At 41.7% G+C, this 27137-nt stretch overlaps 1 protein-coding gene across 1 annotated transcript in view; it reads left to right on the top strand.

The window, feature by feature from the left end:
- LOC126480955 (dnaJ homolog subfamily B member 12) overlaps positions 1-27137 on the top strand; it is a 135005-nt gene that overhangs the window by 14607 nt on the left and 93261 nt on the right. Inside the window, exon 2 of the mRNA XM_050104386.1 lies at positions 11074-11151. Within this exon, the coding sequence (XP_049960343.1) occupies positions 11074-11151 (78 nt within the window). The remainder of the gene's footprint in view (positions 1-11073; positions 11152-27137) is intronic.

Below are 27137 nucleotides of genomic sequence, written 5' to 3' on the forward strand. Positions count from 1 at the left end.
GAAGAGGAAAAGTGTGCAGCAGTTAAGAGGGATAAGATGTGTGGTACAAGGAAGGAGTTAGAGGATAATGGGAGGTGTGAATAAGGGAAAACGGGTGGCCCGCAAAGGGCGTAATAATGTGAACTCAAAAGCTGCTGTTCATGAACCAGACATAAAGTAAAAGATTGGGTTTGAGAAGAGTGGTGTGGGAATTGATATAGGAGGAAAAGTTGAGGAAGGTAGTGTGAATAAACAATATGCCAGATGAACATTTCTCACATTCATAGTTATGAGGTGATGGTGCTGAGGCCTCAAATGGCTTGGATACTGAAGCATCTCTTAAAATAATTGGTGTTCTGCTCTGCAGAATGGTTTGTAGAGTTTGCCATAGTTTTGTAGTGGCTATTCTTGTATGTAGATAGCTGTTCGTTTCACACTTTCATTGCTGCCCAGCTGGTGTAGAATACATCTGCATAATATGTGGCCATGTGGTCCAACCATCTACAGGATAGAAATTGAATGGAAGTGGACTGTGATGGTTGGTGGTGGTGGTGGTGGTGGTCATCCTCAGAGAAATTGTCCGTGTGGTGTGTTACTTGGAGAGAGATTTCCTTAGTGATTGTCTAACATGTTGCATGAATTGAGCTTGGGGGGGGGGGGGGGGGGGCGAAGAAAACTACTATTATACAGTCTCAAATTTGGAAAACGACTTTTAAAACAAAGTTGGACATAAGAATAAGGAAGAGTTTTTCATTTTGCAAAGAAAGAAAGAAATAAAACTTGACATGAAATCTCCCATTTGCTTTTCATTGTACAAGGTGCATTCAAGTTCTAAGGCCTCTGATTTTTTTTCTAATTAACTACTCACCCGAAATCGATGAAACTGGCGTTACTTCTCGATGTAATCGCCCTGCAGACGTACACATTTTTCACAACGATGACGCCATGATTCCATGGCAGCGGCGAAGGCTTCTTTAGGAGTCTTTTTTGACCACCGGAAAATTGCTGAGGCAATAGCAGCATGGCTGGTGAACGTGCGGCCACGGAGAGTGTCTTTCATTGTTGGAAAAAGCCAAAAGTCACTAGGAGCCAGGCCAGGTGAGTAGGCAGCATGAGGAATCACTTCAAAGTTGTTATCACGAAGAAACTGTTGCGTAACGTTAGCTCGATGTGCGGGTGTGTTGTCTTGCTGAAACAGCACACGTGCAGCCCTTCCTGGACGTTTGTGTTGCAGTGCAGGAAGGAATTTGTTCTTCAAAACATTTTCGTAGGATGCATCTGTTACCGTAGTGCCCTTTGGAACGCAATGGGTAGGGATTACGCCGTCGCTGTCCCAGAACATGGACACCATCATTTTTTCAGCACTGGCAGTTACCCGAAATTTTTTTGGTGGCGGTGAATCTGTGTGCTTCCATTGAGCTGACTGGCGCTTTGTTTCTGGATTGAAAAATGGCATCCACGTCTCATCCATAGGTCACAACCGATGAAAAGAAAGTCCCATTCATGCTGTCGTTGCGCGTCAACATTGCTTGGCAACATGCCACACGGGCAGCCATGTGGTCGTCCGTCAGCATTCGTGGCACCCACCTGGATGACACTTTTCGCATTTTCAGGTCGTCATGCAGGATTGTGTGCACAGAACCCACAGAAATGCCAACTCTGGAGGCGATCTGTTCAACAGTCATTCGGCGATCCCCCAAAACAATTCTCTCCACTTTCTCGATCATGTCGCCAGACCGGCTTGTGCGAGCCCGAGGTTGTTTCGGTTTGTTGTCACACGATGTTCTGCCTTCATTAAACTGTCGCACCCACGAACGCACTTTCAACACATCCATAACTCCATCACCACATGTCTCCTTCAACTGTCGATGAATTTCAATTGGTTTCACACCACGCAAATTCAGAAAACGAATGATTGCACGCTGTTCAAGTAAGGAAAACGTCGCCATTTTAAGTATTTAAAACAGTTCTCATTCTCTCCGCTGGCGGTAAAATTACATCTGCCGTACGGTGTTGCCATCTCTGGGACGTATTGACAATGAACGCGGCCTCATTTTAAAACAATGCGAATGTTTCTATCTCTTTCCAGTCTGGAGAAAAAATATCGGAGGCCTTAGAACTTGAATGCACCTCGTAACTGAAGGTTGTTTGATCTGTCACGTTTCATTTCTTGTGAAATCAGTGTTTAGCTAATGCTAACTTTGATTTGCTGATGATGATAGAGCTGTTTTTACCTTTAAAGTATGTGTGCATGTACATGCTAATGGGTAAGTGAATGTTTAACTTACAGACGTCCTAAATAGTGTAGCAGTTACGTTACTTGAAACTTTTCACTTAGCAGTTCTAGCTTTTAGGTGAGGATGACAGCAACTTTAAACAGTTGGAGACAGATAATTATCACAGGAAAATTCTAGAGATTATGCTAAATGTATGGAATAGTGCCAGATATATCAGAAGTTGACGAGCAGCCAATCACAACCATAAGGAGAACATACACATCTACTTACATACTTCACAGACCACCTTTCCTACTCGCATTTAGAATAAGAGAAAATTGACTGTTTGTATGCCTCTGCACCGGTCCTGATTTCTCTTGTTTTATCTTCATAGTCCTTATGCGATATGTATGTTGATGGCAGTAGAATTGTTCTGCAGCTGCTTCAAATGTCAGATCTCTAAATTTTCTCACGAGTGTTTTGTGAAAGGAATGTCTTCTTCCCTCTAGGAATTCACAGACTGCAGTGGGGCACTGTATCAAATGATTTTTGGAAACCTAGGAATACAGAATCTATCTGTTGCCCTTCATCCGTAGTTCACAGTAGATCATGTGGGGAAAAAGGCAATCTGAGTTTCACACGATCAGTACTTTCTAAAGGCGTGCTGATTCGTGAACCTAAGCTTTTCGGTCTCTAGCAAATTTTTTATATTCGAACACAGTCTGTGTTCTAGAATTCTGTGGCAAATCAATGTTAAGAATATTGGTCTGTAATTTTGTGGGTCCATTCTTTTACCCTTCTTATGTACAGAAGTCACTTTTCCAGTTGCTTGGGACTTTGTACTGAGTGAGAGATTTGCGATAAATGCAAGCTGAGTAAGGGGCTGAAGTCTTGGAGTACTCTCAGGAAAACCAAATTGGAATTCTATCTGGAGCTGATGATTTATTTTTTTAAACTCTTTCTGGTGCTTATCTATACTAGGGATGCTTGTTATTATTTCCATCCTAAGGGAGTTTGTGCGATGGTCAAACTGCTATTAGATTAGATTGACTTTCATTCCAATTGATCCATAGTGAGGAGGTCCTCCAGGATGTGGAACATGTCAGAAAAACAATAATACATGACAAATATTTACAACTGGAACAAATAAGCTCATGTACCTTCCACAGTTCCCAAGTGGCTGATCGTCATTTTTTTTAATGAATACTATATGAAAGAATCATTTTACAAACACTAATGCACTGAATTTAAAACGAAAAGGTTTTTTTTATTTATGAGGTGATAAACATGCAATAGAACTGCTAGAATACTTATTTACACACATTACTGCACTGAAATTGTGCAGAAGTGTGTGTGTGTGTGTGTGTGTGTGTGTGTGTGTGTGTGTGTGTAAAAGTAAAAATCTGTTGGTTCTACTGAGAAATTCATCAATGGAGTAGAAGGAGTTGGCCACCAATAAATCCTTTAGGCTTCTCTTAAATGGAATTTCATTGGTTATTAAGCTTTTTATGGCTGCTGGCAAGTTATTGAAAATGTGTGTTCCTGAATAATGCACACCTTGTTGTACAAGACTAAGTGACTTTAAATCCTTGTGAAGATTATTCTTATTTCTAGTATTTATTCCATGAATTGAGCTGTTGGTTTGAAAAAGTGATATATTTTTAATGACAAATTTCATTAAGGAATAAATAAACTCCTGGAAATGGAAAAAAGAACACATTGACACCGGTGTGTCAGACCCACCATACTTGCTCCGGACACTGAGAGAGGGCTGTACAAGCAATGATCACACGCACGGCACAGCGGACACACCAGGAACCGCGGTGTTGGCCGTCAAATGGCGCTAGCTGCGCAGCATTTGTGCACCGCCGCCGTCAGTGTCAGCCAGTTTGCCGTGGCATACGGAGCTCCATCGCAGTCTTTAACACTGGTAGCATGCCGCGACAGCGTGGACGTGAACCGTATGTGCAGTTGACGGACTTTGAGCGAGGGCGTATAGTGGGCATGCGGGAGGCCGGGTGGACGTACCGCCGAATTGCTCAACACGTGGGGCGTGAGGTCTCCACAGTACATCGATGTTGTCGCCAGTGGTCGGCGGAAGGTGCACGTGCCCGTCAACCTGGGACCAGACCGCAGCGACGCACGGATGCACGCCAAGACCGTAGGATCCTACGCAGTGCCGTAGGGGACCGCACCGCCACTTCCCAGCAAATTAGGGACACTGTTGCTCCTGGGGTATCGGCGAGGACCATTCGCAACCGTCTCCATGAAGCTGGGTTACGGTCCCGCACACCGTTAGGCCGTCTTCCGCTCACGCCCCAACATCGTGCAGCCCGCCTCCAGTGGTGTCGCGACAGGCGTGAATGGAGGGACGAATGGAGACGTGTCGTCTTCAGCGATGAGAGTCGCTTCTGCCTTGGTGCCAATGATGGTCGTATGCGTGTTTGGCGCCGTGCAGGTGAGCGCCACAATCAGGACTGCATACGACCGAGGCACACAGGGCCAACACCCGGCATCATGGTGTGGGGAGCGATCTCCTACCCTGGCCGTACACCACTGGTGATCGTCGAGGGGACACTGAATAGTGCACGGTACATCCAAACCGTCATCGAACCCATCGTTCTACCATTCCTAGACCGGCAAGGGAACTTGCTGTTCCAACAGGACAATGCACATCCGCATGTATCCCGTGCCACCCAACGTGCTCTAGAAGGTGTAAGTCAACTACCCTGGCCAGCAAGATCTCCGGATCTGTCCCCCATTGAGCATGTTTGGGACTGGATGAAGCGTCGTCTCACGCGGTCTGCACGTCCAGCATGAACGCTGGTCCAACTGAGGCGCCAGGTGGAAATGGCATGGCAAGCCGTTCCACAGGACTACATCCAGCATCTCTACGATCGTCTCCATGGGAGAATAGCAGCCTGCATTGCTGCGAAAGGTGGATATACACTGTACTAGTGCCGACATTGTGCATGCCCTGTTGCCTGTGTCTATGTGCCTGTGGTTCTGTCAGTGTGATCATGTGATGTATCTGACCCCAGGAATGTGTCAATAAAGTTTCCCCTTCCTGGGACAATGAATTCACAGTGTTCTTATTTCAATTTCCAGGAGTGTATATTGGGAAGCAGAAGTTAGTATCGCTAGTTCCCTAAACAGGCTTCTGCAGGATGTTCTTGAGTTCACACCACATATAACTCTTACTGCATGTTTTTGTGCCTGGAAAACTTTAGCTTGGTATGATGAATTACCCCAAAAAATAATCCCATATGACATTATGGAATGAAAGTAAGTGTAATATGCCAGCTTTTTCATTTTTATATCTCATTTGTCTGACACAATTCGCATTGCAAATAGAAATTTGCTAAGACGCTTCAGCAGTTCTGTGGTGTGCTCCTCCCAGTTGAATTTATTATCAAGCTGTAATCCCAAGAACTTAACACTGTCCACTTCTTCTATCTGCTTGTCATTGTATTTTAGGCATATACTCATGGGACACTCCTTACGAGTTCTGAACTGAATGTAGTGTGTTTTTTCAAAGTTTAGTGACAAAGAATTGTATAGGAACCAGTGATTAATGTCAACAAATATTTTATTAGCCGATCTTTTTAAGACTACACTTGAGTTGCTATTTTTTGCAATGTTTGTATCATTGGCAAACAAAACGAACTTTGCCTCTGGTAATGTTACTGATGAAAGGTCATTCGTATACACAAGAAAAAGTAAGGGCCCTAAAATGGAACCTTGTGGGAACCCACATGTAATTAGTTCCCAGTTGGATGATGCCTGATAGCATAATACATGTCTCTTTCCTAATAAGACCCTTTGTTTCCTGCCAGAGATATAAGATTTGAACCATTTTGCAGCATTTCCTGTTACACTACAATTTTGTAATTTACTTGAATGGATATTGTGATTTACACACTCAAATGCCTTTGACAGATGACAAAATATACCAGTTGCTTGCAGTTTTTTCTCTAATGAATTAAGCACATTTTCACTGTAAGTGTAGATAGCCTTCTCAATATGAGAACCCTTTACAAATCCGAACTGCAACTTTGAAAGTATGTTATTTGAGATAAGATGGTTATAAAGCTGATTGTACATTACTTTTTCTAAAAATTTTGAGAATTCTGGCAAAAGTGAAATTGGACAGAAATTTGATGCTATTTCTTTATCTCCTTTCTTAAACAGTGGCTTATCTTCAGCATATTTCAGTCATTTAGGAAATATTCCACTGATTAACGAACTGGTTACACAGATAGCTTAATATGTTACTTAACTGAGAATTACATTCCTTAATTAACTTCGTTGATATTTCATCACACCTACTAGATGTTTTTGATTTTAAAGATTTCATGATGGACATTATTTCTGCTGGGGTAGTGAGGGTAAACTTCATATTATGGAAGTTACTTGAAATGTCTGGTCTGAGGTATTCCATAGCAGCAGCTACAGAACCTGAAAACCCCATCTTTTAAATAACAGTTATAAAATGTTTGTTGAAAAGTTCTGCAACACTATACACTTGTCACCAATGTATCATTTACTCTTAATGCTATTTGTCCCTCTTCATGTCTGGTTCTACCAGTCTCCTCCTTCACTATGTCCCATATTGTCTTTATTTTGTTATCTGATAGGACTATCTTTTCCTTGTAATATATTTGCTTTGATGTTCGTATTACAGTCTTTAATATTTTGCAGTATTTCTTGTAATGTGCTATAGCATCAACACCAGAACTGTTTCGGATTGACAGATACAGTTTTCTTTTTGTTTTACAAGATACCCCTATTCCTTGAGTAATCCATGGCTTCTTTGTAGACTTTACTCTAACCTTGGTTAATTTTGGGGGAAAACAGTGTTCAAATAAGGTAAGCACTTTATTAGCAAAAGTATTATATTTTTCATTCATGCCATGAGTACTGTAAACATCAGTCCAGTTAATGTCTCTGAGAAGTGTCCTAAAATAATCAATTTTTGGCTTATTGATTACCCTCTTGAGCTCAGAGTTAACAGATTTTATATACTGTTCAGTATTAACATTTAACAGAAGTAACTGCATGTCATGGTCTGAGAGGTCGTTGACTGTTGGTTTTGTAATATAATTTTGTTCATTGGACTTTTCTATGAAGATATTATCAATGGCTGTTTGTGAGCAATTGGCTACCCTAGTGGGGAACTTAACAGTGGGAATTAAGTTGAATGATAGTGTTACTAACTCAAATACGTTCTTATTGGGAGAGTCTTTAGGAAATCTACATTGAAATCACTAGCAACCCCTATTTCTTTGTTTTTGGTTGTTAAATGGACCAGTACAGCTTCAAGGTGGTTTATGAACAGATTAAAGTTACCTGCAGGTGCTTGAATACACTTAATATTATGAAGGATTTTTTGTGAAATTCTTATTCTGTTGCACATGCTTCCATATGATGTTCTAAGCAAAATTTATGAATGTATATGTTCTTAAATTTATGACAGTTCCTGATGAATGTGGCAACTCCTCCTTTCTCCATTTCTGCTCTACAAAAGTGAGATGCTGAACTAAACCCTGTAACACACAAAAGTTCTATACCAGTGGTCACATGATCGTCAGAGAGGCAGATTATGTCAGCTGGGTTTGAGGACTCTAATTAATCTATGCAGATAATTAATTCATTAATTTTATTTCTCAGCCCTCAAATATTTTGATGCAATAAAGATAGCTGACACTTAATATTGACCGAGTTAAAATTGGGTAGAGTTAAAATATCTGCTGGTTGTTGAAAATTCTTAACCAATAGCTGTTTATGCTGATGTAATAAGCTAGAATTATGTTTTTTGGTTTCTTTCTCAAACTGAAGGTTTGTCTCAGTCCTAAATTTTCTTAAAATTTGGTTTCTTCCTGTCCTTTCTACCCTAAAAAGGGTCTTTTCTGAACCCTATAACCACTGGTATTTTATCCCTGATGACAGTGCCTCCACCCTTCAACTTTCCTGTTGTTTTCCCAGCCAGTTTACCCTTTCCTTTCCTGTTGAGGTGAAGGCCATGCCTAGTATAATCCCACCTATTGAGAGAATCAACAGGAACCACACCAATGTGTGACCCTGCACCCGACATAAGCAGCCGTTCCAACTCCTGATTAACTCTCGTGACAGAAGAGTTCAAATGAGGTCGGTCATGGTGCCCAAGAACAAAGTCAACACTAGTATGCTTCGATGCCCATGCATTCTTTGCCGGATCACACTCTGTACTGTACCCAGGGTCTTTGTTAGTACTATTACCTGACCCACTCTCTGTAACCACAGTGCCTTGCCTAGTGAAATCTTTGCAAAGTGGTCCTAAATCCTCTGTCACCTGCTCCAGACCAGCACTAGGTTTAAAAAAAATTGGTGACCTAGTATTCTAATCCTAGTTCATCCTGCAAAAGTTGGCCAACATCTCTTCCATGGGAACTACCTGACAACAACACTTTCTTTCTCTTTTTACCATATGACTAGTCATTCTGCGTGAATCATTTCTAAAATTTGGTCTTACCTTTTTAAATTACCACACTAGACTGGTCGAATGACTGGATAGAAGACTTTGATCCACTTGGTGATTTTACGTAGGACCAGAATTTTCTCAGGTTCTGGGCAAGATCTTTTGTTGAGGTACGATGGTGGACGTTATGGTATGCGTCATACATTGATCTTTTTACACGTGCACGGATTTGTGCTACCTTTTGACTATTGTAATTTGTGTGTTCTTTTTTGAACAGTGTGTGCAACAGTCTCTGCTACCTCAGCGTTCTCCAGATTTTGTTATTAAACCATGGTGGATCTTTTCTTTCCGTACTCAGCACGTACTTCTCCAGAGTATGATTTACAAACACTTTAAACCTTCCCCATAAGTCCTCTACATTTGTTACATTGGAACAAAATGTCCCTTCATTGTCTGAGTGGAATGCTAGCAACTGCTTATCTGCTCTTTCTAGCAAAAATGTGCTCCTAATCTTCTTTATGGATTTATTAACTTTAGTAACCATTGTTGCTATGATAATGAACTCTAATCCTTGTCTCTGTACTGACACTGTCGATAAGGTCAGGTCTGTTGGTAGCTACAAGGTCTTTTATATTTCCATTGTTTGTAGGCTTTTGAACTGTATGCTCAAGAAAGTTTTCGGAAAACATGTTCGGTACTATTTCACAAGACTTGTCTATCCATACCTCCTACAATGACTACATAGACATCTCAGTCATACTCCATGGTTTAATTATTTCCAACTAAATTGCATGCTCAAGGTATTTCCACACTTACTGAGCATGAACTTTCTTTGAGTGATTCTTAAACTGTTACAGTGGAAGCAGATGGGCGGTGAAAATAGCCAGCAATGGTGAAAATATCCAACAATAAACTTGAGGCAAGTAAAACTGTCTTTTCTTGCTGCAACTGTAATTTATTTTTCCCAGATGAAATTCGCCTTCCTCTTACTCTTAACGCATCTCAGTGGGATCTAGAACGATACAGTTTTGTTATTTTTGGATTATCACACAGTTCATGCCACATTTTTTATGTAAATAAATACTTACTTACAGTTTGTTGGCATCTGCATTTCCTCTCATTTAGTTAGAGGTCGCACTAGCACTTTATTTCAGTATCCTGACCAGATGAGAGGAAACACAGATGCCAACAAACTTTAAGTAAGTACCTATTTACACAAAAAATGTGATGTGAACTGTTTGATAATCTAAAAATAACAAAACTGTAGCATCCTAGATCCCACTGAAGATATGTTAGATTGAGAAAACGGCAAACACATCTGGGAAAAACAAATTAGTTGCAGTAAGAAACAGTGGTTTTATTTACAAAACAAATAGTTCTGTGTTTGCTGCAGAGGATGGTCATGCAAACAAACTTGTTGATGCAAGTACTCTGGTACTGCGCAGCTGCTTCCTTTGTGTAGTGCACCTTTAACCCATAAAGGGGAGTCCTACAATTCTCATCAAATAGGAGCTATATGAAAGGAGTAAACATTCTGATACTTGAATGATAGTCGTTAAACTTTTTCTGCATTATTCATGAAATATAGTATGTCTGAATTGCATTTCTTAATGGATTAGTCTCACACATGTTAATGTTGTGGGTGTCTTATAGCCTTCCCTTATTTTTGCTAGGGGAAGATGGTTGTAGCGGTGAGAGTGATATGTTGTGAATGTCTGATCGGATGTAATGCATTTGTGTGCTATTGATGTCTAACTGTTGAAAATAAAGTGATTTTGAGTAGCTAATGAAGGACTCGTAGTTTTCTTGGAAAGAAAGTTTGAAGAAAGTGAAGTGTGTAAAATGTTCACACAATTTTTTAAACAGTGGAAAATCCAGAGTGGAATAATGACAATATTATGAAAGGGAAATGTTGAGTTGCAGGTACACACAATAAAAAGACTGCTAAATAAGTAAGCTTTCGACCAAAAAGCCTTCTTCCAAAGTAGACAGCGCACACCAACATGCACGGGTGGGAGCGCGCATGCGCTCTCTCTCTCTCTCTCTCTCTCTCTCTCTCTCTCTCTCTCTCTCTCTCTCTCTCTCCCTCCCTCTCTCCCCCCTCTCTCCCCCCCCCCCCCTCTGCAAACTTCTGGGTGCATTAGAAGATCTTTTACTCAGTTTTAATCTGGTGGGTATTTTGAAAGTGCGTTACTTACCTATTACTGTGGTGCCTAATGTTAAGCTAATGAAATCACTGGGCTATAAATTAATCTGTCCTGGAGTTCACAGCTGAGCAGAACTACACATTTGAGGAGTGTTATTTAATTTGTTCTCTATTTGAAAACAAAATTGTTGTGATGTTGTTAAAGTGAATCTTTCTAGTTGCATTGCACATTATCTTAGTTTCTTAATGCTGTTCTCTTTGTTGTTTCTGCACAGATTTATTACAGCAGATCAATGCGACACCATCAAATTCCCATGAACAAGAAGAAGCTCCCAGAAAACGCAAGAATACAGGTAATTATGAGCTTTCATTTCTTATTTTATAAATTATATGTTAACTGATTGATGGTGAATTCATCTTGTGGAGTAGGCCACATGAATCAAAAGGTGTTTTTGCCAATTTTGATTCATGTAAGGATCATTTTTAGGCCTGAAGGACTGCTACTGTGGAAAACAGTTTGCCGGTTGGTATTGTATTAATTGACAACCCGCTTTTTACAGTGGCTGCCCTTTGTAGCTGCCATTCGTGTTTGAAGATTATCCAGATGAGAATCAAATGTGGTAAAAAATTTAAAAAATGTAATCAAGACAGGGTGCTCTTTTAAAAGCACATCAGTGTCCTGGTGATCTCTCAACGTTGTCACAAATGAGATCATCTGATGAAATTAAGGTAGAGAAGCTGATACCTCAGTTGTATTAATTACTATTCATGTTATAGTTTGACTTCAAAATATGCCTTTAGGAGACAGTCGTCTTTAAAACTACACAAGGCAGTGTTTTACAGTGACTGAACATGTGCACCATGAACCTTTGAATTAACAACTTTTAAACACTTCACAGGATTTCAAGAAATGATATCTCAGATGATAGCATTGCACTATAGGTATCCATCCCTGACAGCTGTGTATGTGTATTTATTTTAACTCTTGATTTATTACATTTTTATATCTTTTCATTGTGCAAATGCCTGTCAGAAAATTGCAGTCTCCACAACAACGCAGCAAATGAATGCAGCATAAATATCATGTATCTTGTCATACTTGTGTATTTATTTAATGACTACATTACTATTTTTGCCAGATATTTCTTTAACTACTGAGGTTGTGGTAGACTGGAAAGATAAGGCACAGGAGATTTATTTTTGTACAAGGTTGGGAAGATAATTACAGTCTGTGAAGGTGCCAGGGAAACCTTCGGTATATTTCGAGAGGGACTGCTCGTCACTGGAGATGCGATGACCATGGGCAGCTAGGCTGTATGGATGGGACTTCTTGGTGTGGAACGGGTGGCAGCTGTCAAAGTGGAGGTATTTCATGTGGTTAGTAGGTTTGATACGGGCAGAGATACTGATGCAGCCATCTTTCAGGAGGAGGTCAACACTGTTGGATTGATTAGGGCCAGGTGAAGCAAATAGGGGAGAAGCTGTTGAGGTTCTGGAGGAATGTGAATAGGGTGTCCTCATCCTCGATTCAGATCTCAAAGATGTGATAAATGAATCTGGACCAGGTGAGGGGTTTAGGATTCTGGGTGTTCAGGAAGGATTCCTGTAGATGGCCCATGAATAGGTTTGCATAGAATGGAGCCGTGTGGGTGCTCATAGCCATACCCCGGCATTACCTACAAGGTAATGCCTTCAAAAGAGAAGTAATTGTGGGTGAGGATATACTTGGTCATGGTGACTAGGAAGGTGGTTGGTTTCTAATTCATCGGGCGATGGGAAAGGCAGTGATTAACGGCGGTAAGGCAATGGGCATTAGAGATGTTAGTGTAAAGGGAGGTGGCATCAATAGGGACGAGTAGTGCACCATTTGGTAAAGGGACAGGAACTGTGGATAGTCGGTGGAGGTAATGGTTGGTATTTTTATATATAATGGAAGGTTCTGGGTAATAGGCTGAAGGCACTGGTCTACGAGGGCAAAGATTCTCTCAGTAGGCACAAGTAACCAGCACAGCATCTGTAGTGTTGAGCTGTCCCTCTCAAAATATGCCGAGATTCTCACTAAGGCCTTAACAGATTGTTATTATCCTCACAAGCTCGTACAAAAACAAATCTCCCACACATTATCTTTCCAGTCTCCCACAACCACCCAAAGTCTCACCATCCGGTCACAGAGGTGCAGTCCTCTCGTAACTCAGTACCATCCAGGACTGGAGCAACTGTATTACATTCTCCGCCAGTGTTTCATGTACCTCATGTGCCCTGAGATGAGGAATGTCCTGCCTACTATCCTTACCACCCCTCTCACAACGGTATTCCGCCCTCCACCGAACCTACACAATGTCCTCGTCCATCCCTACACAACCCCTACTCCCAACCCCTACCCTCACGGTTAATATACCTGTAATAGACCTGGATGCAAGACCTGTCCCATACATCCTCCCACCACCACCTACTCCAGTTCAGTCACAAACATCACCTGTCCCATAAAAGGCAGGGCTGCCTGTGAGACAGCAGGGCTACCTGTCATGTAATCTTCAAGCTAAGCTGCAATCATTCTGCTGCATTCTATGTGGGTATGACAACCAACAAGCTGTTGGCCATCAACAAATTGTGGCCAAGAAACAAGTGGACCAACCTGTTGCTGAGCACACTGCCCAACACAACATACTCCATTTCAATGATTGCTTCTCAGCCTGTGCCGTATGGACCCTTCCCACCAACACCAGCTTTTCTACGTTGCACAGATGGGAACTCTCCCTGCAATATATCTTACGTTCCCGTATCCCTCCTGGCCTCAAACTGCGTTAGTCATTTTTCTCACTCATCCAGCCCCTTCCCTGTTCCCATTCCAGCATTACACAGCCCTCATTCCACCAATGCACACAGTCTTTTTACTTCTCTCCTTTTCCGCAACACTCTCCCCTCTCCCCTGCCCTCTGTGTACCTTCCAACTGCACATAGCTGCCCTACCCTCTCTCCACCTCATGGTTGTACTTCACTGTAACCCATCCCTACCACACTATCCCTCCCCCTCCCACCCCCAGCATCCTCCTTACCCCCACCCAGTTGCCACTCTGCTGCTGTTGCTCGCTGTGTGGCTTTAGTGCCAGAGGCTGTGTGTGTGTGTGTGTGTGTGTGTGTGTGTGTGTGTGTGTGTGTGTGTGTGTGTAAAGCTGGTATTGTGACAGTCTTTTTATTGTGCCTATCTGTGTCTCAGCATCTCCGCTACGTGGTAAGTAGCAACTTTTATTTTCACAATATTGTTACAAACCTTTATTTATATTTATTGTTCATGGTCTGATGTGAGTTAGACTGAATGTTTATAACATTTATTTATTTAAATATTGTTATACTATATTAGTTTAGTGCAGGAAGTGGTCAGGTTGAGTCAAATCTTGTGGTGAGGATGACCTTCAGTGAATGGAAAAGCAGGCGGCAGCAAATGCCACTGGAATCAGGTGGAGATAACTTTTTCTTTTCAAGTCGTCCATTCAGGTGAGCCTTATACATTAGTTCTTGAAGAATGCAGACCTGCTGGTGATATAGTGCACTTATTCAATCGTATGGGTGATTGATTCTGGGCAGCAAATGGATGCTACAATACTCTATAGACAGATACCTAGTTGGCATCCAAGTCAGTTGGTAAAGATTCTAACAAAAAATAACCAGAGTAAAAGAAAAGTACTCACAAAACCTATGTGAGTACAAGATGACACACTGTGTGTCTTTAATAAACCACAGTTCAGTGTACTGTAAACTGATCTCATGAACACTTGAATTAGTTAAGATTGTTGACAGAAGAAAGAAAATTGTTAATATGCTCAGAAGGTACATTTTAAACATTCAACTGTTTTTTATTCAGAGGATAAATTAAAGTGTTTTCCTTTTAGTGATGTAGTATTTTTTGATAACGATTGCAGTTACCTTCCAGTTTTGAACTGCTGGTTCTTCATTTAATGTCCAGAATAATGTTGCAGTTCCTCTTATCAAGGACTTCTTCTCCACTTCAGCTGTACCTGTGTTGGAGATCATAAAACTCTTATATATTTTAACTTCCTATCAATTAATAGACAGAGATCCATATTAAATCTGATTACATTGCTCCTTAAGATACAAAAATATAACACTTCATAAGATCTGAATTCGTACATAAATGACATTACGTGCACTGTAACAACATCCGTATTTAACAGTTCAGTTCCAATCTGATAGACAGGATCCGAAATCCTCTCAAAGTTATCGAAGGTGTGCCTTGCTTCTCCAAGCTGGGACATGTCTGCGTGGAGTCAGTATCCCATCAGCAGGTGCCAGAAAGCAAACTGCCATCACCCATCTTACCACCTTGAAGATGCCATCCACAAAGTCAAATGCACAAAAGTTTAATGTGGTGTCAGTGTTAGCCTTTACCTCTTATTCTCATCCTTTTTAGCAGACACACTCCCTTCAAACTATATTTGCAATGGCAGTAAGTCTATAAGCCTTCAATTTCTCAAACTATTAGTTTGTGCGCCTGATATGCAAAAACAGAAGGTCCTTATTTTTCCATTTAGTCTGAAAGAAATCCTGCACCATCATCTTTGACTTCAAAAATCTTTTGAAAACCAAAACATAGAGACCTAAAACATGCCACAGGATTAACTTCCAAGTGACTCTTTAGTTTTAAACCAGAAAGGTTTTGAATGTCTTCTAAAATTATTACTGCTTGCAGATAAGTCATCTTTCTAGCACATGCTATCCTTTAAAAATGTTACCATCCTTGAAGTTTTCATATTGCACATTGCTGATTATTGTTTCTTGGGCTGTGTCAAAGAGACATCAAACTATCATAAGCAATCTCGTCAATTAAAGAGTACCCATCTTGTGCATTTAGAGTAAAATGGACTGCTTCCAGGCTTGCTGTTAATACAAGAACCCACTTATAAGTTCTACATATAGCCAGTCAGCATTTAAATACTGACCATACATCCCAGATAGATATACTTATAGAATATCTTCTGTGGAAGATTATTAGTTTATATGTACATAATAATGTTTTCTTTCTTTTGAAATTAAACCTAGATAATGCCACCTAACACCAAATGTTGCAGATTGAGAGTTAGTATTTCTACATACTGGTACATATTGGCAAATAGGCATATGAGTGTTTTATACGATTGTGTAATCTAGGATATAGCTGTGAGGATTATTTGATAAGACTGGTAAATTTCTGTGAGGTGGTGGTGGGGAAAAGGGGGGGGGTACTTAAATGATATCGTTTATACGTATGATTCGTGTAGTCATACCGTGTCAGGCAGTTAACTGCTGATAACCATCTGGAGTAGTCATTGTAGCTACTAATGTGGAATATAGAAACAGTTTTGTGCTATTGTAAAGTTGTTTCATTTGAAGTGCTGGACTGCTGCACAGCTTAAAACTTGAGTGAATGGAGCTTGTGGGGACAGAGTAACAGCTCTGGAAACAATTTATTTTTCAATTTAACAGGGCAAAGTGGCTATAGAAATACTGAACACCAAAAACTCTGTGACAGACCAACAATCTACTTTCTGTATAATACAGCATGGCATTTGATGTTAAGAAGTGGTCCCTATCTTGCACACAGACAGCTCTTGAAGGACAGGCTGTTCCTGAAACAAACAGGCACTCGTATTTACATGAAACAGAGATGATACATGAAGGTAACAATGGCTTAAATTGTTTTATATAATTGAAACAAGAATTGTCTTCCTGTGAGCCGAACCGTGTTATTTGCTATCTAGTGTTGCTACATATGCAGCCAAAATACCAAATAAGTTACAGTTGTTGGTGATAGAGTTTATTGGTTTTAACTCCATGATGGATTTTACCACAGTTTACTCTAGAAGTTTCAATTAAGATTCAGTATAGTTCGGTTATATCTTGTTAACAAAGCATTCAATTTCTATTTGTTGTCTTCATTCTTTCATACGAATGTTTGCATCTTGTTGCCAAATGCGATAAAAGTTGGGGACTTTGTGCTCGTGTATTAGGTTGTTCCACTGTTTGAAAGGTATTGAATAGCATATTACCAACCCTTCTGGTGGATCATTATGGTCTTTAGTAATCAAGTGAAATATGTCTGGCACCATTAAAACAGCAAGGTAATAAATTTAAGCAAAAATCATAACTGCTGTTGTGTTCTAATTAGAAACATCCAAGTACATCCTGTTACACATATTTAGAACAATGGAAAAGAAAGAAAGATGTTAAAACAATACAAAAATTGGTAAGCGATGCATGGGGCTTAGACACCATTACCGTACAAGTAAACTTACAGACAGACTGTTTGGCTTAGTTAGTAGAAAATATTTGCCATGCTGTTATAGACCTAGACAAAGACATGTTTTTCTTTGCTAGGAAGGATACATGTTGTTGTCAATTTTAATTGTTTACAGTACAGAATCCTCCATTTAGCACTGGACCTCAGTGAGTATATAAGTAGTTGGAATATTTTGCTCCTTATGCTTTCGGACCTCAGTAAAAACACTGCAGAATGGCAAAGCACTTTTAAAGGAATGCTATTTATTTTTCAGTTGCAGAAATGATGAGCTAGTTTGAAAAACTTATTGTCATAATGGGCATACAATCAGCTGCTTGAGTTCAAATGTGCTTTCACCTTTTCATTGTTCCCAAACCTTAAACATCTAAGGTTTGGATCCAGTAATGTGGTCAGTGCCATGTTTTACACTATACACTGCTGTTTATCAACAGGGTCGCAAGACAGATTATCATGAAAACAATATGCCGCATGCAGTGCTTTAATCTTGTGAATCACCCTAATTATGAAAGTTTGTCCAAGACATCATTTCAGCTATCAGCAGTTGGAAAGGTGAAATGGAGAGAAAATGTGGTACCAACTTCCAATCAGTAGCATTCAGTGTTTTCACAGTGTTTTGGAAAGGTTCGCTGGGAACAGTGATACTCTTTCTATAGTCATAAATAAAAGAAAACATTATGAAAGTGTTGTTTTATCATGTTTCCACCTCCTGAATGAAATTGTGCTATGGCTGGCCCGCTGCAAACAATATGTTCTTCTTTGTCAAGCTTCTTGATTAAAAAGATCATGCAGATATCTCTTATTTTGTGTAGTTTAGAAACATAGAGTATACTGTAACTTGTTTGATCACTTCACAACAAGATATAGGGAACTAAGTGCAACATGTTAAATCCTGAACTCCAGTAATGCACTTGGCAACAGCTTTCATGTTAGCAGCACTCTCAGTTACAATATTTGCAACATTAGCATTTAGATACCATTCTTTTATAGTTTCAACAACTGATGCTGAATTTAGAGGTGTTTGAGCTTTCATGGAATGTGCAGGTTTCAGCGACAGTGGCACATATCACGTATGAAATGGCGTTTCACAGAAAAATGTGATTTAGTGTTCTGAGATGTCCACGTTATAGTCGTTAAAGGTCCATACTAAGCAGCAGGTTACCTTAACTTCAATATCCTTTCTATTGCACTCATATACATTTTCTGTCAATGGTCTCACTGGAACTTTGAAACTAGTATCCTTGACTGCTGATAATGACGGGTACTATGTAGTTGCTATTCTAACACTTTATCAGTTTTTGTCTGCATCAGTGTTGCTTAGAACAAGAATGACATACTTGGCAAAAAAGAATTGGAGTTTTTCAACAAGATACCTGTAGAAATTTGTGAATGAAAGGTGTCACAAAAAAATGAAAAGTGTCACAATGAATATGATCTATTATGATAATAGCTGAAATAACTGTTTAATTTGACATAATATTCAGCCTTGGTGCCTCTTGTTGGCCTTGAATATTTGTGCTAAGTGAGATAACAGTATTATGAATTTTCACTATGTGCATTTCACTAGTATTTTCTGGAAGTAGAGTAGTCCTAAGCCCATGACCTTTATCTACCTGATATTGATAATGTATGCAAAATTCACACAAATGATGGGTACCAAATGATAATTAAATAAAAACTGTAGCTCCATAATAAGAAAATGTGCTTTCACAGTACTGGTGTACTGAACTAGCTGTAGTGTCATGTGCTAGAAAGAAAATCATACAATTAGAGAACATAGATATCAGAATGATGAATTTGTTGAGATGGTATTTCTGAATGAATGTGAAATAAATTAAGGAATAGCATTATTTTCGTACTACGAGAACTCTTTTTGCAAATTAGAACAAACACAGAGGAGTGTCTGCTTTGTAGGTTGGTGATAGGCTTTAATACTACAAAAGAATGTTTGAACATAGTGTTTAGTCATGTTTGCAGATAATATTTTAAGGGAGGCCCTTTTTTCAATAAAAACAAAACTAGTAAAGATGCAGTAACCTATTTTTTATTTCACTCTTCACTCCTTAGACAATTTTTCTTTATGATTTCCTCTGTTATTTAAACATTTATCAACAGATTCTACTAATTTTGTTATGCCCACATTGAGGACATCAGCTGCAGATGAATACAACCAATATGCAGTTGCTTTTTTCACTTCTTCATTGGAGTTAAAACTGCTGACCAGTGAGAAACTCCCGTGAGGCAGCAGTACAGTTGGTGATCGCTCAGTGCAAGGTGCAGGTTGAAGGGTATGTGATCCATTTGTTCACATCCAAAGCATGTTACTAACCATTATGTTTAATCAGCAGAACATAAATTGTCGTGCAGCGACAAAACTCCAAATGACACAAGAAAACATTCTTATTCTGTATAGTGTGCCTAAGGTCATACAGAAAGCACCTGAATTTGTTCTCCCTTGTGGTATAGACTATATAGAAAATCAGTGCTGTGCCAAAACACAATTGCCATTATCTTGTGTGGTGAAATTACCTCATCACATTTCCTTTTGTTGGAGAATTTGTGTGTCACCATTCGATTGATGGCTGCTTTGTTTCTGTTGTTAGGCCAGACACCAAGGTCTCATCCCTTGTGACAGTATGGTCCAGAAGTTCACCTCATTCATTTCTGTTTCTGTTGGGTCAGAAATTTTCAGAGCACTGCCCATTCTCCCAATCTGCCTTGAGAAAGTAGCTTAGTTAGCCAAGAGAAAGTAGCTTAGTTAGCCAAGTCAGACACAGTTTGCTAAACTGCAAGTTTTGAAAAATGATTCTCTAAAGCACTGATACCGAAAATGTGGAAATCATGAATCATTCGTCTCCATTAATTTTTTTGCCTCAGTTGTGTGTACATATCAGTTTTTGATTACAGAAAGGTGTCTGTCATGTTTTAATCATGAACATAGTCTAGCATGTCCTTAATTACTTAAATGTTTATGTACTGTACTGTCACTTTTTGTTTTGAGGCTGTATGTCTCATGTCTGGCAGTAGCTGTCCTCACTCTCAAAAACTAAATCATACTTCTTATTTCACAGTTGCTGAGCAGTTCAAATGCTTCAAACATTTCTCTCACAGTACAAACAGTATAAAGTGATAAATCAACTGCAAATTGGGTCTGCTTTGAGTAAGGAAAGCTGGGAGCAAGTGCACAAAATGTACACAACTGCGCCAAGTTTGTTCCTGTTTACAAAATACCCATCACAGTTGAAACAGCAGTCAGAACAATGCAAAGTACAATGAATGTGTGTGTGCTAAAGAAAATAAAGATGATTTTGTCAGTTGGTTATCACTGGGTTTAGGGACTCTCAGGGTATAATCCTTGTAGATCACATGAAGAACAAAACTGGGAACTGCTACGCCTTATAGTTCAATCATTTGAAAAATGGGCTAACTGTAAAGGTGACATTTAACTGGGACACAACACTGTCTCACGCTAAAGCATTCACAATGCAGAAGTACATGGAATGTGCACTGTTTTTCAGACGTAGTGCCAGACACCATGTTGCTATATTTTACAGTATTGCAAGACTATTATGTGTACAGTATGAAAAAATTACCTACTGAACCAAATGTTTAAGCCCATATTGAACTGTTAAAGATTTTTGACAAATCATTTTTAAAAGTTAAGGCCACATTCTGCCTTCTACACACATCAAAAAAGTTTTGTGTCACCTGGATTCCGAGAATTCCAGAACCTGTACAGAAAATTGGAAGAGAGATCAACATAAACATCACTTCTGCCCTTTTTATTGCTCATGAAAACCACACATTGCATGTCGTACCACCATACAGCGAGACCTTCAGAGGTGGTGGTCCAGATTGCTGTACACACAAGTACCTCTAATGCCCTGTAGCACATCCTCTTGTATTGATGCATGCCTGTATTTGTCATGGTGTACTATCCACAAGTTCATCAAGGCACTGTTGGCCTAGATTGTCCCAGTCCTCAATGGCGATCAGATGTAGATCCCTCAGAATGGTTGGTGGATCACATCATCCATAAACAGCCCTTTTCAATCTGTTACAAGTGTGTTCGATAGGGTTCACGAAAAACATGCTGGCCACTGTAGTAGGGCGACGTCATTATCCTGAAGGAAGTCATTCACAAGATGTGCATGATGGGTGGCAAATTGTCGATGAAGACCAATGCCTTGCCAATATGATGCCGATACGATTGCACTATCGGTCGGAGGATGGCATTCACTTATCGTACAGCCATTACGGCACCTTCCATGACCACCAGCAGCGTACGATAGCCCCACATAAAGCCACCCCAAAACAGATGGGAACCTCCACCTTGCTGCACTAGGTGGACGGCGTGTCTAAGGCATTCAGCCTGACCGGGTTGCCTCCAGACAGGTCTCGGACGATTGTCTGGTTTAAGGATACGCAACACCCATCAGTGAAGAGAATTTGGTGCCAATCCTGAGTGGTCCATTTGGCATCTGTGCCCCCTGCATGGTGTTGTGGTTGCAAAGATGGACCTCACCATGGACGTCGGGAGTGAAGTTTAGCATCATGCAGCCTATTGCGCACAGTTTGAGTCATAACATGACGTCCTGCGGATGCACAAGAAGAATTATTCAACATGGTGGCGTTGCTGTCAGGGTTCCTCAGAACCATAATTCGTAGGTAGCTGTCACCCACTCCTGTCTCTCTGTATCTCCTCCATGTCCGAACAACATTGCTTTGGTTCACTCAGAGACACCTGGACTCTTCCCTTGTTGTGAGCCCTTCCTGGCAAAAAGTAACAATGCGGATGCGATTGAACCACGGTATTGACCATCTTGGCATGGTTGAACTACAGACAACACGAGCTGTGTACCACCTCCTTGGTGGAATGAGTGGAACTGATGGGTTGTCAGACCCCCTCTGTCTAATAGGTGCTGCTCATGCATGGTTGTTTACATCTTTGGGCGGGTTTAGTGACATCTCTGAACAGTCAAAGGAACTGTGTCTGTGATACAATATCGACAGTCAACGTCTATCTTCAGGATTTCTGGGAACAAGGGTGATGTAAAACTTTTTTTGATATGTGTACATATACCTTTCACAAAAGTACCATAGTACACAATTAAAGGTTTTATAAAACATCTTTTGTAAGTGATGATCTAAAATGTAAATTTTATCTTAGCCATGGGGAAAAGTGCCTTTTGTTCTCTAAAAGGGTTTACCTAATGTTTTCCAAACTTATCAAATAATTATATTAAACATTTGCAAAAGTAACTGCTCAGTTGCTCTTGAAATTTGGAAGAGACTGTGTGCAAAGACATTTTAAGGGGAATTACTACTATGTATTATTCCTAAGATTACTAACTTGAAATAGATGCCTTGGGAAAAATGTTGCTATTAGTGGGAAGGTACGTCAGACATGTCTACCCCATGACCTGTCATGATTATTTTGGCATAGCATGTTGAAGTTCCTCTGTGCAGATTGCACTGTACGTAATAAGATTAAGTCTGCTGGCTACTGTGTATAAATACCAGTTGTTAGAAAATCTTCACATTTTCGTGTGAAAACGCGCAGGTTCGAAGGTTAAGCCTTATTTGATGCAACAGTTATATCCAGTGATATTTATAAGAGGAAACCTCATAGTAAAATTGCCTAATTCTGTATAAAAATCTTAAATGTGTAAATGGTTTCATCACTGCATAAGTATAAAGACCAGGATCAAAGTTTATTACTTGGCATCTAAGAAAAGCATTATTAATCACATGGAATTTGAGATGAGAAAGAGCAACTTAAAAAGTGTTTACTGTTAGGTGTCCAGAGTTCAAATGAAAATGTCCAGAGTACAAATATATTTTCATTTGGACAAAAATGGAATTTCATTGTTGTGTTAAATACTCTGGAAAACAATCTAAACCGGACTCATAGAAAATTTTGAAGTTATGTATCAGGTCTTCACTCCATTGTATAAAAACTGTCAGATAATCTTTGCAAACTGTTCATTGAGGTATTGCCTTGGAGGAATATATTATCTCTAGAGGGTATAGAACAGCTTATTAGCTACTTAAAAAGATGACTGAAACTTGACTTTTTATCTGATGATCCAGTTGTGTGTTGCTCATAACCATCCAGAAGACATTTTTAGTGTGAAGAATATCCCTCATGTTCTACTTAAGGCATTATTGAGATACCCCCCAGGGGGTCCACAACTCTTTTGTGGATATGTGCGTGGCGAGCATGGGGCCCCGAGCTATTGCAGCCTTCTTTCTCTCGAGGGCTGCATTTCCTTCCCCTTCCCCTCCTTGCTCCTTTCCCCTCGCCCTCTCCTCTCCCTCTCTTGGTGTCCTTGCTTGTGTTGGCCCCCTCTATCCTCCTGGTTCTGTTTGTTTTACAATTCGGCTTTGTTGCATAATCATCTCCTCCTTTTGGCATTCCCTGGTCCCCCTCTGGGGTTTGACCTCCATTACAACATTTCTCCTCCGTAGTGTGAGCCATTTGGGGAAGAGCACCTTACCTAGTGTCTCCGACGTGCGCCCTCCTAGTACATTCCACCTTTTCTTTCACGCCATTGTCTGATGCTAGGGTGCATAGCCAGCACGATAGCCAGCCCATGTGGTGGGGTCGCTATGTACCCTTTTGGTTGAGCCCCCTGAACACGCAGGGATCACACTTCTGATACCTGAGCTGTGACCTCATGCATGCCTTGGAGTGGTTGCTCGTCATCCTGGAGCATCGGACTCCCGGCAATGGCCGCCATGCCAGACGGCCCTTGCTGCGGCTGGGTGGCGCCCGTGAGGAGAGCCCCTGATCGGAGTGGGTGGTATCAGGTCGGACGCTATGCAAATGAAACGCATACGGGTCTAGAACTCTGGCCATTCTTCTGCGGCCGTCTCTCTGCATGGAACTGATTCTTCAAGTGCTGCTTCTCTTGCCCCTTCGGCCTTCCCTTCCATGGGTACCCCCTGGGAAGAGGGTCAGGCCCGTCGGCTAGGGCGAAACCTTTCCCCCGTTATCTAGTTTGCACCAGGACTGATGGAGATACTTTCACCAATAACAAACCTTTATTCTTTGTGGAACACATTGAAGACAAGTTTGGCGAAGTGGACTCCCTGAGCAAGATGCGGTCGGGTTCGTTGCAGATCAAAACTGCTTCAGCTGCCCAATCTGCGACCCTTCGTGCCTGTACCCATCTTGGCAAAATTCCTGTGTCCATTACCCCCCCCCCCCCCACCAGTTTCTAAATATGGTTCAAGGTGTGATTTTTCACAGGGACCTCATCCTTCAAACTGATGAGGAACTTCGGGACAATCTTGGACGGCGGGGTGTTCACTTTGTTCGGCGTGTTCAGAAGGGTCCTAAAGACAATCGCATTGATACTGGTGCCTTTATCCTGGCCTTTGAAGCAGATACCCTCCCTGAGAAAGTTAAGATTATGGTTTATCGATGTGATGTGAATCCGTACATCCCACCTCCTATGAGGTGTTTTAAGTGCTTGCGTTTTGGACACGTCTTCCCACTGTTCACAGGCCCCTCTCTGTGGTGACTGTGGATGTCCACTCCATGAGAGGAGTCCCTGTGTTCCCCCTCCTGTGTGTGTAAATTGTCAGATTGCCCAGTATATAAGAAGGAAAAGAAGATACAGGAGTATAAGTCCCTCAATCGTTTAACCTACACAGAGGCCTGTAAGAAGTATACACGTCTTCACCCCTTCCTCCCCCTTCCTTACCCCCATCCCGGACCCCTCTCCTCCCCCCCTCCCCTGAGGTTCCCACACCTTCTCCTCTGGGCACTGCGCTCCCCCTCCCCAGCTGGAGAAGTGTCCCACTCCTTCGGCGTCTGCCGGTCAAGGGCGCCTCTCCCGGGATGCCCCTTCCCAGCACCTTCCAGGCCAAAGGTCTGCTGCCACGCGACGACTGCGAGAGCCGCAGTCTGTCGGCCCCCAGGTCGCCCAGTCTCTTTCTGTTCCTGATCTTGCTGCAGCTGGCTCCTTTATGCCACACAGCCCTCCTCGACCTCAGCCTGAAAAGAAGAAGAAACATAAGTCCCGGGACAAAGAGCCTCTGGTGTCACCGGAGGTCCCATCCCCGAATTCACAACCGGATTCTGACCTGTTGTTCATGGATGCCGCCCACTCCTTGTCGGTGACGGGTGGGGACCCGGTGGTATGACTGGCTTTAGCGTGTTCAGCCCCCATTTACATCATCGTTCTGTGGTTCTCCAATGGAATTGTAATGGATACTATCGTCACCTTCTGGAATTGAAATCCCTTCTTTCGTCTTACTCTGCAGCTTGTGTGGTTCTCCAGGAATCTCATTTTACTGATGCTCACTAACAGACCCTCCATGGGTTCCGTGTTTTCTGCCGAAATCGGGTCGGACCCCTGCGGGCTTCTGGTGGTGTTTGTACGTTGGTCCGTACAGATATTGCTAGCACGTGGAAGTGGTTGCTGTTAGGGTCCACCTAGACTCAGAGGTCACGGTTTGCAATCTTTATCTCCCTCCTGAGAGGACTCTTACACCTGCTGCCTTAACTGCCCTTCTTCAGCAACTTCCTCCTCCCTTCCTCCTCCTTGGGGATTTTAATGCTCATCATCCCTTGTGGGGCAGTGTCTTTCCATCTAGACGAGGTCTTCTCATAGACCAGTTTATTGCAGACGATGACTTATGCCTTCTTAATGATGGCTCCCCTACTCATTTCAGTGCCGGTCATGGTACCTTTTCTGCCATTGATCTCTCTCTTTCTTCTCCCTCTCTCCTCCCTTCATTACACTGGTCGCCACACAACGACCTTTGTGATAGTGACCATTTCCCGTTGATTATCTCGCTCCCTTCCCGCTCCCCGATGGACAGGTTACCTCGTTGGTCTTTCCAACGCGCCGATTGGCCTCTATACACTGCATAGGTTGTGTTTTCTCCCTCTTTGTCGGCTTGTATTGATGACGTCCTACGTGACGTGTCTGACGTGATTGTTCGCACTGCTAGCCTTGCTGTCCCGCACTCATCTGGACCATTTCGTCGCCGGCAAGTCCCATGGTGGAGTACGGCCATTGCCATTGCCATCCGTGATCGCTGTCGAGCTTTGCAACACTTTAAGAGGTACCCATCCGTAGCCAGCCTTACTACCTTTAAACGCCTCCGCGCTAAAGCCCGTTATTTAATCACACAGAGCAAGTGGATATGTTGGGAACAATTTGTTTCTTCCCTTGGTTCTACTGTCCCTCTGTCACGGGTATGGGCTACACTTGGCTCTCTCCAAGGTTGCCATTGGCAGTCCACCCTGCCAGGCCTTCACCTCCCAGATGGCCTTTGTATGGACCCATTAGTTCTTGCAGAACATCTTGCGACCCATTTTGCAGTGGCATCAGCATCAGCCTCCTATCCAGCTGCTTTCCTTCACCAGAAACAGAGGGCTGAAGCTTCCACCTTATGTTTTACCCCTTGTGAGTCAGAATCTTACAACAAACCTTTTACTTCATGGGAATTTCTTTCTGCTCTATCTTCTTCTCATGATACGGCCCCTGGCCCAGATTCCATTCATAACCAACTGCTTCAACATCTCAGTGCTCCACAACGGCAACATCTTCTTCGGGTGTTTAACCGTATCTGGCTCCAGAGTGACTTCCCTTCTCAGTGGATGGATAGCATTGTGGTTCCTGTCCTTAAGCCTGGTAAGAACCCCCTGTCTGTTGACAGCTATCGGCCAATTAGTTTGACCAATGTTGTTTGTAAGTTACTTGAACGGATGGTAGCCCGTCGGCTCAATTGGGTCCTCGAATCTCGTGATCTATTGTCCCCTTACCAGTGTGGCTTTCGAGAGGGACGGTCTCCAATCGATCATTTACTTTCTCTTGGAATCCGCAGTTTGGCAGGCTTTTTCCCAGCGCCGCCATTTGGTTGCAGTGTTTTTTGACCTTCGCAAGGCCTATGACACGGCTTGGCGCCATCAAATCTTAACTTACCCTTCATCAGTGGGGTCTTCGGGGCCCACTCCCGATTTTTATCCGCCAGTTCCTGTTCCATCGGTCATTCAGAGTTCGAGTTGGTACTGTTTTTAGTTCTCCA

This window comes from Schistocerca serialis, chromosome 1 (genome assembly GCF_023864345.2).
Source record: "Schistocerca serialis cubense isolate TAMUIC-IGC-003099 chromosome 1, iqSchSeri2.2, whole genome shotgun sequence".
Taxonomy (NCBI): Eukaryota; Metazoa; Arthropoda; class Insecta; order Orthoptera; family Acrididae; genus Schistocerca; species Schistocerca serialis.